Source organism: Nuphar pumila, chromosome 17 (genome assembly GCF_984573655.1).
Source record: "Nuphar pumila chromosome 17, dmNupPumi1.hap1.1, whole genome shotgun sequence".
NCBI classification, from domain to species: Eukaryota; Viridiplantae; Streptophyta; class Magnoliopsida; order Nymphaeales; family Nymphaeaceae; genus Nuphar; species Nuphar pumila.
Window position 1 is genome coordinate 67,658,899 of NC_143265.1, and position 19,813 is coordinate 67,678,711.

The 19,813-nt window shown below is 37.1% G+C and overlaps 1 protein-coding gene across 1 annotated transcript in view; it reads right to left on the bottom strand.

Annotated features, from left to right (window-relative positions):
- Window positions 1-17,419: 17,419 nt before the first annotated feature.
- LOC149812100 (monodehydroascorbate reductase 3, cytosolic-like) overlaps window positions 17,420-19,813 on the bottom strand; it is a 74,481-nt gene continuing 72,087 nt past the window's right edge. The window contains exons 9-10 of the mRNA XM_089992679.1: window positions 19,368-19,508; window positions 17,420-17,938 (exon numbers count right to left, since the gene is read on the bottom strand). Of these exons, the coding sequence (XP_089848805.1) occupies window positions 17,615-17,938; window positions 19,368-19,508 (465 nt within the window). The 3' untranslated portion in view covers window positions 17,420-17,614. The remainder of the gene's footprint in view (window positions 17,939-19,367; window positions 19,509-19,813) is intronic.

Genomic DNA, 19,813 nt, shown 5'->3' on the forward strand with positions numbered 1-19,813 from the left:
CTTATTAAGTTTAAGTAAGTTACTTGAATCCGATGTAACGTGAGAGTTTGCACCTGTACCTGGGAACCATGCATTATCTTGACCATTTGAAACCGACATAGTAGCCAATGCTTGAGGGATGTCACCAGCCTAGTACATCTAATTAAATTTGTGATAACACTTCAAGGCTAAATGATTAGGTTTAAAGCATACTTGACATACAACAGTCTTATCCTTTGATTGGTTATTTGAGGCAGACTTGTTCTACTGGATTTGATTAGTTTGGGATGCTTGTTGGGTTGAGTTGGGATTTGAATTTTGATTCATTTGACAAGAAGATTGATTCCCCATTTGTGAGAATCCACGACCTTTTGAAGAAAAATGGTTTTGATAACCATTTTTAGGATTAGAAATTTTGTCTTACGCTGGTTAAGGACGGCCATGTTTGGGTTTGGATGGTTAAAGATCTCTTAGAATTGAAGGCTCCTAAAGGTCTCGTGTCCTTGCAACAATGATACAAGTTGCTTCTAGGTGGGGATAGAAGGCTCCATCATTAAAGTAACAAATGCCTCATATCCTTGGCTTAAACCATTTAAGAGTGAAAAGACCTTAGAGCAATCATCTACGGGCTTGCAAATGGCAGCCTACTCATCACAAGTATTTTTTAATCCATCAATATACTTAGAAAGAGAGATACTCCCCTTAAGATGCATCTAGAGTTTTTTAAAACTATAGCATTTGTGCTTTTGCGAATCTAATGTGAAAGCTTCTTCTAGAACAGACCAGACTTGAATGGCAGTGTCTAATCTCACAACAAATTCAAGTACTTCCTCAGGTACATGTGATCCATCCTCTTAAAAGTAGATCTGACTTCCTCCAGGTGGTATAATCAATGTTTTGGGTGTGATCGCCATCGCTACCAACAACGTACTCATTAGGAGGTATAACATTGATATCAATGAAACTCTAAAGGTCTTGGCTTTAGATCAGGCCCAGCAGCTGCATCCTCTATAATAAGTAGTTGGAATGTGTCAACTTCAACTAGATAAAATTAGCAATATTGAGAGTTGTTGGATTTAGAAACCTTTATTCAGAGGAAAAAGAGGTTGCAGAAGAGGACATTGTAGATGTGTAGACAGAAATCATGTCTCCTGCTCTGATACTATAAACTAGGAAGAAGAGGAAACGATATAGGGAGAAGGGAGAGATAAAAGAGAGAAAGATGTACATGGTTCGGCTTAAAGAACCTACATCCACGGGCCAAGAGCAATAAAAATATTATTTCTCACACATTGGTCAGGGCCTGTTACAATTCAATTTATACATTTTTCTCAGGAAATTATACCTTGATGAGGATGCTTCAAGATCTATCCTCTTAATAGGCTGGACGTCCCACATTTCCTTCTTGAGAGGAGTTTGTTCCATTAAGTGGGGCGTCTAGTTGTTTGTAGCCCACATTAGGTCTCTAGTGTGAGTCAATCTCCTTGAGATACATGGGTGGATCGACCATCCTTGGATGAAGGTTTATCTTCATATGCTAAGGTGGCAAGGATCCCACATTAGGAGGATCGACTTTCTTGTGAGGAGATAGCGATATCTCTAGAATGTTCAAGGATGGATAGACCTTGGATGAAGGTCTATCTTCATATGCTGAGGTGGTATGGGTCCCACATTAGAAGGATCGATCTGCTTGTGATGAGATGGAGATATCTCATTTGGTTCGAGAATGTTCAAGGGCTTTCCTGTATTCACATGATCAGCTGAACCCATTGGATCAGTGGAGCCGTTGGATCTGATAATATGATTCACACAGAGTTATGCACCTCGAATCTTTCATATCTAATGTGCCATCTGTTGTCTCCAACAAGAATCTATGATTGTGGTTGCATACTTCACAAAACTTAATTGAGGGATACTTGGATGAACTTGTGTCATATTCATCCCTACCCTCATGTTAGTCTGGGGCCATGAAAGTTATAGCAAAATAGCAACAAAGTGAGGTCATTCAGTTCCTGATTGGACTCAATGACATTCAATTTTGTTAGAGGACAAATCTTACTAATAGACCCCTTATTGTCCATTGCCAAGGCTTATTCCTTAGTGTTACAAGAGGAAAAACAAAGAGAAGCTAGGATTGTTCCTGCTTTGTCTGAATGTGTTGTCCTCATAGTTCTGATGCTAGGTCCACAAAGACCAAAACTGGTAGGGATCCTTGTTCTACCTGCTCACACAGTCATGGGGTTGGTCACATGAAAAATGCTATCAGGTTCATGGGTATCCTCTAGGGTGTTGTCTTTACAATCTAAATCAAACCTTTGTGGCAGCCAACAATGTTTCCACCCCTCAAATTCCTGCCATGAAGGTCAGTGAAAGCTCATCCAACAACTCTGTTGTTGTTTCTCCTATGCTAACAATGGATGAGTATTGTCAACTTTTCTCCCTCATCAAAGACAAGTCCTCTACATCCATGGCTAAACTTACAAGTTTGTCACTCTTTTCTCATAAATCACCATCCATAACTTGGATTATTGACATATATAGGAGAAAGCGAACATATGGTTTCATTATTAGACCTATTGGATATGGGAGTAATGTTCATGTGTCTTACCAAGGATCTGTTAATATTTCTCCCCAAATCACCATACATAAACTTTATGCATTCCCTTTTTTAAATTAAATTGAGTGTATGTAAGCCGGTTAACCAAAGCTTTAAATTATTCTATCACCTTTAATCCCTAATCTTGTCATTCAAAACCTTGTCTCAAAGGTGACGATTAGAGCGGGTGAGAAAACAGGTAGACTGTACTCCTTTCAACTAGTAGCAACAACCCCATCAACTCTCATTTCTCAAAGACCTCAGTTTGATGTGTGACACTGGTGGCTTGGGCATCCCTCTCTTTCTCGTATGAAATTATTAGTTAATTATGATCCCAATATTTCATTGCCCAATTCTTGTCGTTGCGACATTTGTCTCTTAGCTAAGCAAGCTCAACTTCCTTCTAGTAGCATTTCAAGTATTCGACTACTTGTCCTTTTGAACTCATTCACTGTGATATTTCAGATGATTATTCTCAGCTATCTCTTTCAAGCGCATAGTTCAGGTTGATGATGATACTCAGTGTAATTGGATGTACCTTATGAGAAACAACCATGAAACTTTTTTTTTTTTGCAATCTTTCCTTAATATGATGTGTACCCAACATCAGGTTCAAACTAAAAAATGTTCGATCTAATGGCATGACCAAATTTTTCTCTCTTGATATGCAAACTTTCCTATCTGATAATGGTATCATACATCTGTTAGAATAAAAGACTGGTGGAACGCCACTTACCTCAAGCAGCCATTTTTTATTTGAATGATGCTTCGATGAAAATGGGTTGTCGGCATTCTCCGCGTCCAATCGACATCGTCAATGAGCCTAGGCCATCAAGTCGAGAGGTGAGCAGGACCCTTGAACCCCAGAGAATGAGAGAAACCACAATCACGTGTAGCACCCATCACACTACCATGGTGATTTATTTATAGTGGGAGTATTCAGTTAGTGGGAGGTTACCATACATGGATAGTTATGAGATCTCTTCACATTCTCATAATTGTCTTGTAACCTCCAAAACTGAAAACCTTTTGATGTCCTCATATTCAGTTGGATCCTGTCCAAAGTCCAACATTCTCCCACTTGACCCATTGACACGAAAAAACTCATTATTGAGGTTCTTTACGGTTATCTTGATTCAAGTTCTATGTGGGTTCACATGCCATACTGAGTCACAAGAATGAATCATACGAGACTTGGAGATAAACATCTCTATATGAGATGTAATATTTTCATGTACTACAGTATCATTCATTTTAAGTGTTTAACATGCACAAAGGAAATGATTGCATATCCTCTTACTAAAGGGCTAGCACCGGGATTGTATTCCCAATATGTAATGAGAATGGCTTTATTTGATTCCTTTTGTTGTATGACAGTGTAGGTTTGTAATCACATTTCTGAAACTAAATTGTTTCTCTATGTTTTGTGCATTGTTGAATTATGTATAAACTATCACTCATTTTTTAAGAAAGAATAACAAAATAATAATATTAAAATGACCCAAAAAAGAATGGGTCAAAGACCTATATGTTCATAAAGATACTCTGTATTAACACACACTAAATGATTCTCAGTTCTTTCTTTAACAACAAAGTATTTTAACTTTATGTGTCTACACACAACAGCTTCATTTTTACAAAGGATCTTCAGTGGTCTCTCAATACAGTCCATAATACCAAGACCCAAAATGATGTTTCTAATCCATATGACTTGAGAAAAAATCTCGTATATAGCAATAAATTAAGACTTCATAGTGTGAGATACAATTATAGACTATTTTCCGCTTCTTCATAAGACGACACCACCAGATAATAAGAAGATGTATCTTGTAGTAGACTTTTTACTATCGAAATATCATCTTAAATTCGTATTCGAGTAACCAACGACCTCTAGGTGGTCTACCTTTCTGTAGGACAACATAGTCTTTCATTTCTTACAAATAGTGCATGACCTTCGTAGCCTTTCAGTGTATAATGTCTGGATTAGACTAATATCTACCCAGCATCTCAATAGCAAATGCGATGTCAGGTCACGTGCAAGTCTGCACATATTGTAAACTCCCAACCGTCGAATCATATGGGATGCTTGTCATCTGAACTTTTTTATCATCTTAAAGACAGTTCTTTAAGCTCAATTTACCCCTTTTTACTATGGGTGTCAAACCTAAAGAGAAATTCTCATATCTTTTAAGAATTTTAAGAATATAGGATCTCTAAAAGAGTCCAAGAACACCCTTAGTTATATCACAATGAATCTCAATTCCAAGAAAATAAGCGACCTCACCCATGTCTTTCATATCAAAATGAGAGAAAAGAAATTCTTTTGTCTCATGTAATAGACTCAAATAATTAATTGTAAGAAAAATATCAATATACAAAATCAAAATTATGAACTTACTCTCACTAGCCTTAAGGTATATGCACTCATCAACAATGTTTTCAATGAATCCAAAAGTCAAAGTCACTTGATTGATCGTTTTATACCACTAGTGGGAGGTTTATTTATGTTCATACATTGATTTATTTAATTTGCAAACTAAATTGTTTGAGTTATTTACACTGAAACCAGAAGGTTATTGTATATATACTTCATCTTTTAAATCCTCATTCAGGAAAGTCATTTTCACATCCATTTGATGTTGCTCTAAATCAAAATGAGCTACAATGGCTATGATTATTCTCAATGATTTCTTAGTTGAGATAGGAGAAAAGGTTTCATTATAATCAATTCCCTCTATTTGAATGAATTCATTTGCAACAAACCTAGCTTTATACCTCTCCACCCACCCTTTAGAGTATATTTTGGTCTTAAAAACCTAATTACAACCAATAGGTTTGACTCCATCATGTCGATGTATAAGATCTCACACTTAGTTTTTTATCATAGAGTCATGCTTTTCTTTCATGACATTTATCCAATGTATTGATTTATCACTTTCAATGGCTTCTACAAAGGTTAAGGGATCATCATTAATATCTATAAAATTGTTGAGCTCTTGCAAATACACTATATAATCAGGGTGGATAGTAGATTTTTTGGTTGTCGTGGACCTCTATACAGGTGCTCTGGTGGTTCAATTTGAATCTTTGTATAATATTATTGTTGTATATCTTCATCAATAATTGGTTCTACTTGGGATTGATTGTCATTTACCAGTTTTTTTCTAACATCAACCAAAGTGATAATGATTGGAAAAATTGGCCATTTTTCCTTTGTAGGTAAAGAAACAAATTTTATAATTCCTCAAATATAAGACTTTGAGATGCATTTATCCCAATAGAACTTTGTTAAAGAAATCTCATTTTATCTATTTTCACTATTTGTGATATATGAGATAGACAATAAAACCCAAAGCACTTTGATCTTTCTGGATAACCAATGAAAAAATCATTCATCATCCTACAATCAAAGGCTTTTATATGTGGGTTATACAATTTAACTTCAGTCAGATAACTCTGTGTGCGCATATATGACAAGGAAGGTTTTCTACTTGTTCATAACTCATAATGAGTCTTTTGAACAACCTTCATAGGAACCTTGTTCAATATGTGCACTATTGTCCTAAGCGCTTCACCCCACAAGGTTAAGAAAAAGGTTGAGTGATTTAATATTGCTCAAACCATCTCCTTAAGCGTACGGATTCATTCTAATAGGCACTATCAAGCATGGTGTATTAAGGCACAATGTCTTTCTCCTTTAGAAAATGCACTAATGGCCATTTCTTTTGTCTCATCTCAGTAAAACAATCATAGTATTCTCCACCTCTATCAGACCTGGCAGCTTGTATAACTTCACTAGTATATTTTTTTACTTCTCTCTTGAAGTCCTTAAAATCTCAAAAGACTTCAAATTTCTCAAATAGTAAGTAAAGATATATGTACCGAGCGTAGTCATCTATAAATGTGATAAAATGCTTTTTACCCATGTAACATGAGATAAACGACCCACAAATATTTGTGTGCACAATCTTTAATTTACCATTGTTGCATTTGGCAAGGAATTTTAGAATCCCTTCTTTCATAAGTCCTTGAACTCACTCTTTTGAGATATGTCCTAACCTTCAATGCCAAAGTAAATAAGATTGAACATAAGTTAAACCATGTTTATTGCCAATTAATGTATTATCAATGGAGTAATATTTTTGGATATAGAGTTTGGTTTTCAAATGATACAAATCATCACACATATATGCATAACCAATAGGAATTGAATTTTTAATAATAATAAGTTTGGAGTTTTCAAAATTAAAAGCAAATTCAAACGTATCAAGTCTTGAAATTAAAATAAGGTTCCAACTGTAAGATAGAACATAAAGTATATCGACCAAATCCAAACTGAATCTAGACTCCAAAATAACTCTACAAGTCCTAATGTTCTTTACATGTAAACGTGTCTTATTTTCTTTGAAGATGTTTCTTTCATTCTCTGTTGGTTCTCTTTTGTTCAAAAATGTTTGCAAAGAGTTGACAATGTGTACAGTGTCACCAGAATCAATTCACCAGCTATTCAATGAAATATGGATTAAATTGTACTCATAAGAAATGAATGACTTGTTACCTTTATTCTCGAGTCATTTCTTATGGTTCATGCAATCTACTCAGAACCCCTGAACGAGTCTGGGTCTTGGACTGAGTCCACCAGGTCAGAGCTCAGATCTGATCCACTTAGAACCCAAGTATTGGGTCTGAGTCTTGGATTGGGTGCCACCAGGTTAGGCACAGACCTGGTCCACCCGAAACTCCTATACAGGGTCTGAGTCTTGGACCAGGTCCACCCAGAACCCAAGTACTTGGTCCAGGTCACATCTGGTCGGTGATTTATTGTAGCTACGGTGCTACAGTAAATCCCGACCACCCTCCCCCCTTGCCCTCTACCGAGATTATGTTTTGGTTGGTGACGGCCAACCGTCGTCGGTCTCAGTCATCCACCGACAACTGCAGCAGCGAAGGCAAAAAACAAAAAAAGAGAAGGATAAAAGGAGGGATCAGCTCCCTGCAACTTTGCTCGACGGCCATGGCTGTTGTCGGCCAACTGTTGGCGACTATAGCGGCGAAGCCAAAAACCAAAAATAAAAGATAAAAGAAGATGGTTTCGATAACTTTGCTCGACGGTGGTGACCACCGCCAACCTCAACGGGGCCTGGACTGCGTCAACTACCGACCTGCAAGCAGTGGGTCATCGATCGACACCTCCTCCCTTTGCCACCGACTTCCAAATCTGACTGGGTGGGAAAGGAGAGAAACAAGAGAGAGAGATTTTGGCAAGCACGACATGGACGTTGGTGCACCCACACATATAGCAAGCACAGCTGAAATAATGTAATGTGTGCCCATAACCCAATGTTAGAATAAAAGATCATGGGAATGACATATACCAGAAGCGGCCATTGTCGATATAAACGACGTTTTGGTAGAGATAGGTTGTCGACATTCTCCTCAGTCAATCGACGTCTTCAATGAGCCCAGGATGTCAAGTCGAAAGGTGAGCAAGACCCTTGAACCCCAGAGAATGAGGGAAACCGCAATCACGTGTAGCACCTATCACACTATCGTGGTGATTTATTTATAGTGGGAGTATTCAGTTAGTGGGAGATTACCATGCATGGATAGTTATTAGATCTCTTTACATTCTCATAACATGTTAATATGGTTCACAACTGGTTGGATCATGTCCAATGTCCAACAACATCATCATAATTGTGTCATGACTCGATAAAATAGAGTCGTAGAGTGAAAGCAACGTTATCTTTTAGAAGTTGCTCAAGCTCTATGATTTCTTGCTAATTTATCTTTTAAATTTTGGGGAGAATGTGTTTTGATTGTTGCGTACTTGATAAATCAAACACCTATTTCTCGCTTGAATGGTCAATCTCCTTTTGAATGATTATTCAATAAAAAGCTCTAAGAGTCTTTAGTTGTTTGTGTTAGCTACAAATCTTGATCATTCAAAATCCAAATTTGAGTCTCGCGCTAAGCCTAGTGTGTTTCTTGGTTATCTGTTTGCTTAGAAAGTGTATGAAGTTTATGATCTTGATTCCCATGTATTATTTTCTACTTGCGATGTAGTTTTTCATGAATTTGTTTTTTCATTTCATGACATGAAAAAGCCAGGACATGTTCCTATTTTGCCAGTATGCACCACCAATCAACTTTTAGCAGAACCAACCTCATTATCATCACTAGAAAATGATACCTCTGCAGTCATTGAGCCAAATCCTAAGCCTACAAGTCCAAACACAACAAATGGAAAAAATAAATCCTCAATATGAAGACCAACTTGTCCTCTGACGATCAACTAGGGATCCCAAACTTTCTACTTTATTGAAGGATGCTTACAGTTCCATCACCTGTAACTCACCTCATTCAAGCGCTTCTTCAAGACAAGACTCGCCCAAATATACTGTGATAAAAAAATTTGTGCCTATTTGTGGTCCCTTCAAGAGTCAAAGACTGAGAGGCTCTCACATTGGAACTCAAAGCCACTACCGATAGTACTAGTTTTACTGGTAGAGGCTGTTGAAGGAAAGAGTCCAGCTAGTCTAGCGTGTGAAAGCTCAAATCACGGTCAAATGATAAGGCAAGGAGTTGTTACGAATGCAAGACTATCCAAATCAATGGTTGAGAAAAATAAGAAAACTATTGAAGAAGACCATGATTCTAGCATGAACCAAAATTTTAGATATATCAAAATAGAAAGGCAAAATTTATGGAATTATAATCAAGGTCATGGGAAAATTGATAAATACGACCTCCATGGCTCTTGTAAAGATTTTAGAAAGAAAATAGAGAAAGAGTGAGCAAGTTCTTCCGAGGATGTAGGCACATTTAGTTGCCGAACCTCGTAAAATTTGTGTGTCAGTTTCTTTTTCATTGGATACTTTAACTTTCTTACATGGTATCAGAGCTCAGCTACAATGGCATCGCAAGGCACATCATGATCTACCTTGTCCCAATCTTCTCAATCTGGTATGCATCTTTATCAAACCCTGTTGCAGTCACCAAACAGCCTTCAGCATTTCTTGTCAATTAAACTGAATGGGGAAAACTATCTGCTATGGGAGTCAGTTCACTCCCATCCTCATCACCTATGATTTAATGGAGATGGTAGACGGGAGCAACCCAGCCCCTACTAAGTTTAAACCAGATTCGACTGAGATTAATCCTGAATACAGAGAGTAGCTCCGACGTAATCAACTTTTAGTTAGTTGGAGTTTGTCTTATCTTACTGAGAATGTGCATAGCCAAATCGTTGGCCTAAAAATGTCATATGAAATACGACAGTCTCTAAAATAGTCATATGCATCCCACTCCCGTTCCCGAGTTATGCAACTCAGGTCCCAATTTCAGGACTTGCAAAAAGGAAATAGGTCTATTGATGAGTACATCCAACATGCCAAAACTTTGGCTCGCCAGTTAGCTATTGCCTCAAAATTGGTGAATGATGATGACATCATTATGAAAATCCTAAAGGGCCTTCCATCTGAGTATATGGCTTTTAGAACCTCCATTGAAACCCATTCAGATCTGTGTTCTCTCATTGAACTTCACAGTATGCTATTGATTCAAGAAGCCCACTTTAGTGAAAGTGGTGATCAAGGTGACTCTATAATAGTCAATGCTAATGTTGTCACCAAATCTAATAGCTCAAGAAATTATGGACAATATCATCAAAACAATGATCGATCAAATCAAAACTACAAGTCCAAAAATAAGAAAAATTAGAAGAAGGGCACAACTCAAAATAGTGGAGCCAAACTGATATGAAAGATTTGTGAAAAAGTTGGACATTCAGCAAAAACGTGTTACTGATACACCAACTTATTGCCCAAAGAGAATAAAAATGCAGGTCCTCACGCCTATATGGTTGCTCAGTCTTGTAATTTTGTTAGAGAGGATGAGGAAACGTGGTACCCTGATTTTGGAGCGAGCCATCATATCCCGAATGATATAAATAACTTGTCTCTCTATTCTTCTTATCATGGAAAAGATGAAGTTAAGATTGGCGACGGCTCAGGTTTGCCCATTAAGCATGTTGGTTCTTCTTGTTTGCTCAATAATTTTAAACTCAATAATATTCTGCATGTTCCTAGCATAGCAAGAAATTTACTTTCTGTTCATAAATTTATAAGAGACAACAATGTGATTTTTGAGTTCGCTCTAACTGCTTGTTACATTAAGGAACAGAGCACAGGGAGGATCATTCAGCACGGTGAAAGTAAAGGAGGCCTTTATCAAATCAATCTGCCCCAACAAAATAAAGAAGCTAACAGTGCCATTTGTGGGTCGACCCTCAAGTGGCATCAGAGGCTTGGACATCCAGCTTTTAAGGTCATGGAGTCAGTTTTAAATTCTATCAATATGTCGTATGATAACTCTTATGATCAGTTTGTGTGTGAAGCATGTCAAAACGGCAAGTCACATAAACTCCCTTTCCAGAATAAAATTGTTTCTTATACTGAACCCTTAGAGGTGATTTTTTTTTATGTTTGGGGACCTGCCTCGGTACCTAGTAGTGGTTTCAGATACTATGTCATTTTTATTGATGGTTTTTCTAAGTACATCTGGTTATATTGCATAAAGTATAAGTCTGATGTGTTAAATATTTTTACTTCATTCAAGCCTCGTGTAGAAAATGTTGTTGGCCAAAAAATAAAGTAATTTCATTTTGATTGGGGTGGAGAATTTCAAGCATTGTCATAAATGTTAAAAAAATATGCTATCAGACAGAGAATATCATGTCCTCATACCCCTCAACAAAATGGGTTATCTGAACGACATCATAGACACATAGTTGAAACCAGATTGAGTATGATGGCTCATGCTGGTATACCAAAAAAATTTTGGGCTCAAGTTTTTCATTCAGCAGTCTATCTCATTAACCGTCTTCCAACCAAGATTTTGAAATACAAAACTCCAATGGAAGTGCTATTCAATAGAAAACCCGATTATAAATTTCTCAAGGTGTATGGAAGTGCTTGTTTTCTATGTCTAGAGCCCTATAGGAAAAGTAAACTAGATTTTAAAAGTGATCTATGCACATTCATCGGCTATGCTCAAAATCGTCAAGGGTATTTATGCTTAAGAATGAAAGATCACAAAGTTTTTATATCTAGACATGTAAAATTTGATGAAAGCAGGTTTCCTTTTCTTCAGCTTCAAGAAAAGTCAACAATTTTTTCACGCAAAGGTAAAAGTAATGATAAAGTGCAGGTTATTAGTGTTCCAAATTTTCTTATGGAAAAACCTAGAGAGATGCAGGATGAAGTGAACACGCCTCACACAAGTGATGATGCTCCCTTGACCATCATTGAGCAGATTGGTCCCTTGGGTGCCGAAAGTAACAATGAAAATCAACTCAATGAGCAAGCTCAGTCAGACCAAGGGGTACAACCTTAGATCAATATGGGACTGGTCCAACAGACATCTATTAATCGAACATACCATATGGTAACCAGGTCTCAAACTGGCAACCTCAAGCCCAAGGCGTTCACATCAAGTAAATATCCTCCACCTTTTGCTTTACTTTCTCAAGTTCAATCTGAAAATGAACCCAGGAATGTTAAGGAAGCCGTTCAAGATGATAGATGGAGAACAGCTACGCAAATTGAACTTGATGCTCTCAAAAGGAACAAAACATGGACATTAGTTTCTGCCCATCATGCTAAGAGCATAATAGGTTGCAAATGAATTTTTAAAATAAAAAAAAAAGGCAAATGGATCTATAGAGATATACAAGGCTCGCTTAGTGGCTAAGGGTTACAACCAACTGGAAGGACTAGATTATTTTGAAACCTTTAGTTCGGTGGTAAAACCTACAACAATACGAACTGTCCTCACCATTGTTGTTAGTAGAAAATGGCATATACGGCAACTAGATGTCCAAAATGCATTTCTTCATGGGGAGTTAGAAGAAGAAGTGTATATGCATCAACCACCTAAGTTCAAAGATTCATCCAAACCTGGGTATATATGCAAACTGTATAAAGCTCTTTACGAACTTAAACAAGCTCCTAGGGCATGGTACTCCAAACTAAGTTCATATCTGCAGAAAAATGGCTTCAAAATAGCCAAAACTGATACATCTCTATTTATTCTCATTACTGATCGAATGGAATTGTTTGTTCTAGTGTATGTCGATGATATTATTGTGACAGGGAACAGTGATGCAGAAATTATAAAACTTGTATCTGGTCTCAGTCAGGAATTTGCAGTCAAAGATCTAGGAAAATTACACTTTCCTGGGAATTGAAGCTAAAGAAACATCAAATGGGATCTTCTTAACTCAACAAAAATATGTAATGGATATCCTTCTCAAGGTTAAGATGGAAGGAATACGCCCAGTTTCCACACCCATGGCCACAACTAGAATGAAGACAATAGGAAGTAAAATCAAATGATGCTACTCTATATTAAATTATTGTGGAGTTACTTCAATACGTCACCCTAACTCGTCTAGATATTAGTTTTGTCATAAATAGGGTGTGTCAGTTTATGCATGTTCCAACAGAAAATCATTGGATTGTCGTTAAGCACATATTGAGATACCTAAAAGTCACTATCCATGAAGGATTACTTATACATACCACATGTGATCTATCTCTCTCTGTGTTTACAGATGCATATTGGGCCGGTTGCCCAGTAGACAGGGATTCCACAGGAGGGTATGCAGTTTTTCTTGGAAAAACTCTAGTGTCATGGAGCTCCAGAAAACAGAATGTGGTGTCCAGATCTAGCACTGAAGTTGAGTATAGAGCCTTGGCAAATGCTACAATTGAAGTATTATGGATGAAATATTTGATGCAAGAACTCAATGTGACTACTTCACATATTCCAACAATATCAGTGTCACTTGCTTAGCCTCTCATCCGGCATTTCATACCTGAACTAAACATATGGAGATTGACTTGTTTGTTCAAGAAAAATTTGCCTTGAAGCAATTTCAAATACAACATATATCTTTAAAGGATCAGGTTGCTGATATCTTCACCAAGCCATTAGCCAAAGACAGGTTTTTCTATCTCAAATCCAAGTTGCATGTGGTTGTTTACCCCATGCACTTGAGAGGGGATGTTGAAGGAAAGAGTCCAGCTAGTCCAGCGTGTGAAAGCTCAAATCACGATCAAATGATAAGGCAATGAGCTGCTACGAATGCAAGACTATCCAAATCAGTGGTTGAGAAAAATAAGAAAATTGTTGAAGACGACCATGATTCTAGCGTGAACCAAGATTTTAGATATATCAAAATAGAAAGGCAAAATTTATGGAATTGTAATCAGGGTCGTGGGAAAATTGATAAATACGACCTCCATGGCTCTTGTAAAGATTTGAGAAAGAAAATAGAGAAAGAGTAAGCAAGCTCTGCAGAGGACGTAGGCACCTTTAGTTGTCGAACCTCGTAAAATTCATGTGCCAGTTTCTTTTTCATTGGAGACTTTAACTTTCTTATAGAGGCCTCCCAAATGGTTGCATGCAATGCGTGGTGGCCACCCATGGAGTTGCCATAGCATCTCTTACAAAAAGTAGTAGGCTTTATTAATCACCATTTAAAATATGGATATAAATGGACCTCCTTAACTAGAATTAATAATTGTCTCTAAGCAAGAGGGCTCAAAAAGTGAGGCCACCAAAAAACGATGGAAGTAACCCAACGCTTTTCACCATTTTGAAACCAAAGAATGTTAAGGTCTTGGTTGCTCCTTTGATGTATAACTAATTTCAACCTAAAAGCAGAGCTAATTTTAATTTATTTTCTTGTTGATCTAATTTCTCTTCGGTTTTGGGCTCCAATATTATATTCACCAGTAATTAAGAAACGGGATGCATCCATGTATCCAGAGGAACTCGGTTCCATTTTCTTAATCCTTTTACAAAACGAGCCAAGATCTAGGTTGCATTTTGAAAATAATAGGACCACGGCCTCTATAAAACCGACCTCTGTTCTGATTATTGTTAAACCTTCCCGAGTTTTGATAGCCTTGACCTCTATTATTCTGACGTTGAAAAAACTGCACCGAAGGAGTGACAACTTCTTGCTGTTGTCAAGCATTGATTTCAACTTCATGTGTAAGGAGGAGACCAAACAACTCATCTAACGACACAGCCAAAGAACCATACTCAGAAGCAGGTAAACCGGCTAAGATGCTCATAATCAGATCTTCGTCTGAAACAGGTCTTGATGCAAGGGCAAGTTGATGCACCAAGGTCCAAAACTATGGCCTTATGAAAAATAAGTGGAAATACTATCACCACCTTTCTTTAGCTCCTGCAGTTGACCCTTCAACTGCTGAAGCGTGCTCTCAATCGAGCAACATGCACCCTCTTGAGAGACGACCAAACTCCATAGGATGAGGACAGACTGACCAGCAGGCTCTGGACGGTTTCTTTGTGTGACGATAACAGCCAACTCAACAGTAACTGGTCCATACACTGTCGCTGAATGTAAGCAGGATTGATCTTGGGCTCTTGATTTGATTCCGACACCACAAATTTTTCCGGGCATGGTAACGAGCCATCAATAAATCCTATGAGATTGTAACTCTTGAGCAAGGGGATAAACTGTGATTCCCACAGTAAGAAATTATCAGATAACTTGGTGGTCAGAAAATAATTCAGATTATTTGGTGCCGGCAGGGGTGACACCATGCCACTTGTTGAACCTCCAGTGACATTGAAGAAGGGAAAGAAAGGATTCATCACCTGAATCGTTGCCGTTGCCCGAGTTGTTGATCTCTTTGGTTTGCTTAGTGGATGAAGGAACTGAGCCAGACATGGTCCTCAGATCGCTGAAGCTCCGATACCGTAAACCGGTGGAAGAATAAGGAAGACAACACATTTAACGTGGTTCGGTTCTAGAGTAGAACTTACGTCCACGGATAGAAACCTCACACACTTCCTCTCTGTGAGGTGTTCACTACTTAAATAGAGAAGAGTCCACACGGTTTACATGTTCCTTTCTTTCCCTCTTAGGACTCCTGATTACAGGAGCTATAATAGGAGGTTTATAATTATTAGATTTCATTCTAATCCTTATCTTGATCTTCATTAGATGGTAATCCTCCTTAGCACGAACTCTTTCCTTCAGCTGCAACAGTTCTTTCCTTTATATAGCTTTTCTTTCCTTGACTTGAGCTGGGTCCACTAGATCCATGATCCATCATCATCGTGCTTTCCTTAACACTCTCTGACTGATTGACTGACTCTCCCATTCATCAATTCAATAAAAAATGCAAGCTTCTCATGATATCATATAGAGATGTTGTAAGTCGGTTTTTTATTTGCTTGACTTTTACGGCCTCAAGGGCAGCGTACTAGCAAAGCATATTTAGATTAGAATGAGTTGTATTAGTCTTAGTTAAAATATTGCAACCTTTCAAACTCTTAGATTATAAGCAGTTGAAGAAACAACATTGTTAAAGGGTTCCTTTAACATATAGGTCTCTAGTTTCATGATGGACACATGATATTGAGATTTTAAAAATAGGCAATATATCATGATATGATCACAATGTTATTATGATTTTATATATTTTTATCTTTTAACCCTTCTATATATTCATAATATTTTCCAAGAATATTTAAAATTTGAGAGAAAAAAAACTCAATAACGAGATTTTGTTAGACTGATTTTATCATAGGTATGAGTATGAAAATAAATTCATCTAGCTTGTGCTGGCACGTGTAAAATTATCAAAGTTCTCTCTATAATCTTTTTCACCTTTTAAATATAGTCTAATAAATCTCATGCCAATTGGTAGTTTGACATGTCAGAAATTAACTTTTGGGCCCCATCATGGGTCTCTGTTAAAGAAATATGACGATACAGTGATTAAATCAAATTAAGATTAGTTAAATAACCAGCCTCTTCGACCACCTGAGTGCTTGGCTTGCTTGTCCAACTTATACATGTCTGTTTAGTTATGTTTCGTAAGCCCAAATGAGTAACTGGTCGGTACAAACCACCATCCAAACTGGCATTTTGGTACTTTTTTCAATCTCAGAAAATTTTGACCATATGAATGTGTTATACATGCTTGATTTTGTAAGAATACGGCCCTGGATCATCGGATTATGATACATGAACAGGGTTTTTATGCCTTAAAAATCAATAGTCGAGAACTTGAATAAATAGTCAAGCTTCAAAATTTTGTATTTATTCATCAGAAAGCCATGATCCTAGTGTTGATTCCCAGCAAACGGATACATTTGCAAGGTCAAATTTGCAAAAAAAACACCAGAATGCCAACCTCATGATGATATGGATGGAAGTTTGTAGCAACCAGATCTCCAAGCCCAAATATATTCAAATGATGACTGACATGGTATGATGTAAAATCCAAAAGCACATTCCTGATCTAATTAACTTGATTCATTTATAAATATAAGATCACATGGATGAGTAGATAAGTTAAATTAAGACGTGGCAATGGATCGCTCAAACCTGACTGAACAATCTATTTTCCTCTTCATGTTCTTTTGTGGACCATAGAACAATCCATTTTCTTGCCCTGACTAAAATTCGCTAAAAATTTGTAATTATTTCATTGTTAAATTAATCAAGATTCAATATGATGTTATTATCAAGTTGAACACAGATTAGCTTATCTTCATCTACTATGATATCTAGGCTGTCATTAGCATTATAGATACTATCTATTATTTTCAAAATATCACATGTTCTCAAAATGACATGTTTTTAACCTGATATTAATGCAATAAATCCATCACCCATCTCATTTCCGCTCCAACACCGGCTCCCAAACATTCTTAATGTAACCAAAAGCTCAGAAATATCAAATGGTGTGCAATAGAGGGAACTTTCTAGTGCAAAAGACTACAACACATGTTTGCAATGAGAAACCCCCTTAGATAATGCAAACAGTTTCTTCAAGCCATTGTGAACGGTTTGATTACTAACAGGACGCTAACAAAGCAATGCTCCTCTACACAAATACATTACCAAAACAAACACAAGCAAACACCAAACATCAGTTCATCTATGATCCTGTTTTCCATCTAAATGGAATATGAAGGCTCATCCAATTAAATTTTACAAGCAAAGCCAAGACCCTCCTTGATTAGTTCATCTGTGCTTTGAACTGGAGGCTGGATTCTAGCCACCTTAGCTATGGCCTTGTTCTCATCTGGAGTGCCACCTTCAAGGAAAACGCCTATGACCTTTCCATCCTTGATCCAGTATGTACCAAATCTTGGCTTTGGAGATGCAGGATCGTTATCACCAAACAGGATAGTATCACCAACATTGTCTCCATAAAACTGCCATGAAAGATCAAAGGCACGGGAATAGAAGTATGGAAGATAATCATATTCTTCAACTGACTTTCCCTCTTCCCTTGCCTTAACATGCTGCAACATATAGAATTACAAAGATATGAAAACCACCAATGTAACTTTAAAATATTCATGACTTGTAGAGAACATGTGAGTCTCTGTTCTGCATGCAATTCTAGATTACATGAGATTTAAGTCAGGCAAGCAAAGCTTCCTTTTATTTTTGTCATTTTTTTCCAGCATTCATAAGGAGTCCTAACATTTCCAAAGTATTTTAAGAAAATATTATGAATATACTTTAATGGAAATGAGGCACTTTTGTATTTTCATAAATTTTTAAAATTTGTGGTACAAAGATACAACCCTCTCTCTCTCTCTCTCTCTCTCTCTCTCTCTCTCTCTCTCTCTCTCTCTCTCATGTATATATATATATATACACATGAGAGAGAGAGAGAGACGAGCGTAACAGTGGACACCCATCTCGTCGGACGCAACAGTCAGTGACTGCAGCTAAATCCTCTCTTTTTTTTATGCACGGCATGTGATTCGTTCAATGCCTTGTGCATCCACTATTACTCCCATAGATATATATGGTGGTTTTGTACCACGATACCATAGGGTGGTACACTCTCTTGTTTGCATAGATCTATCCACCAAATGGTACATCTAACCATATAGATGTATCTAGCATGGTTTATTTACTATATTAGAAGGTTTTATCATGTATAACATAATAAGATTCCATTTTTAAGATGGTGAAAATCAACAACTCACAATTAATGACAAGAGTGGTTTAAAAATTGTATAAAACATCATAGTGATTCAACTTTAACACATGAAAATACCAAGTAGAACATGCTAAACATGATCCAATGGTTATTTTGCTTTTGGAGCTTAGATCTATATAAATTAAGTGTGTACCATTAGGTCTGCACACAAGCCGGGTTCGAGCTTGGGCTGCTTCGAACTCGGATCATAAAAAAATAACTGTTTAAGCTCGGCTCGAGCTCGAGCTGAGTTTGAAAAATCTTTGTTCGTGCTTGGCTCAGGCCAAGCTCAAGCATGGCTTGGCTTGAGCTGAACGCTTTCACTTTTTCAAAAAGTTCTGAAAACAACAGAACAATGCTGGGATTCGATCTCAGCACTGCTCTATAAATGCCCAATGTTTTACCCGTTTCAATAAGATTCCTTTCTTTGATAGTTTTCCAACAAAAATGCTACATATATCAAATCTGAGGTATCATATACTTTATGAACCGAGCCTAATTGGGTTAATCGAGCTTAATCAAGCCCGCTTACCTGTTCAAGCTTGGCTCTTTTATCTATATCAAGCCTGTGCCAGTGTTCAAGCTTGACTCATTTAGTTTTTTGGACGAGTTCAAGCCGAGCTCAAGCTAGCTCAGCTCATTACGCAGTCCTATGTACCATCATAATCCATGGTGGTACAGTATCACCATAAAAGAGCCCATGTATATATAGAAGCAATAATAGGAAAAAAATTTACCTTCACAGCCTGCTCTGCAGATTTCCTAGCATGATCGACATGCTCCACTCTTCTCATTTCCTTAAACAACTTCAATGGAAAAGTCGCTACATCTCCTATGGCATAAACACCAGGTACACTAGTCCGAAAGAAAGCATCCGTCTGTTGATCAAATTATACCAGAAAAGTTAAGACATAGTCACGGATATCAGTGATATTTTCAAAATATTGTGATATTATCGTTGTATTTTCAGCAAACAATATTATAGGAAAAATATCATGATATTTTAAAAGTATTGCCAATTTGATAATATCGCAATATTATTATGAGAATATGGAGATATTCTCATGATAATATCGCGATATTATCAAATATTGTTACTGTTTAAATTTATTTTCTCCATCTTAAATGTCTTTTTCTTCTTTATTTTGTATTTTTTAATTCTTTTATTATATGTGTATTTTAA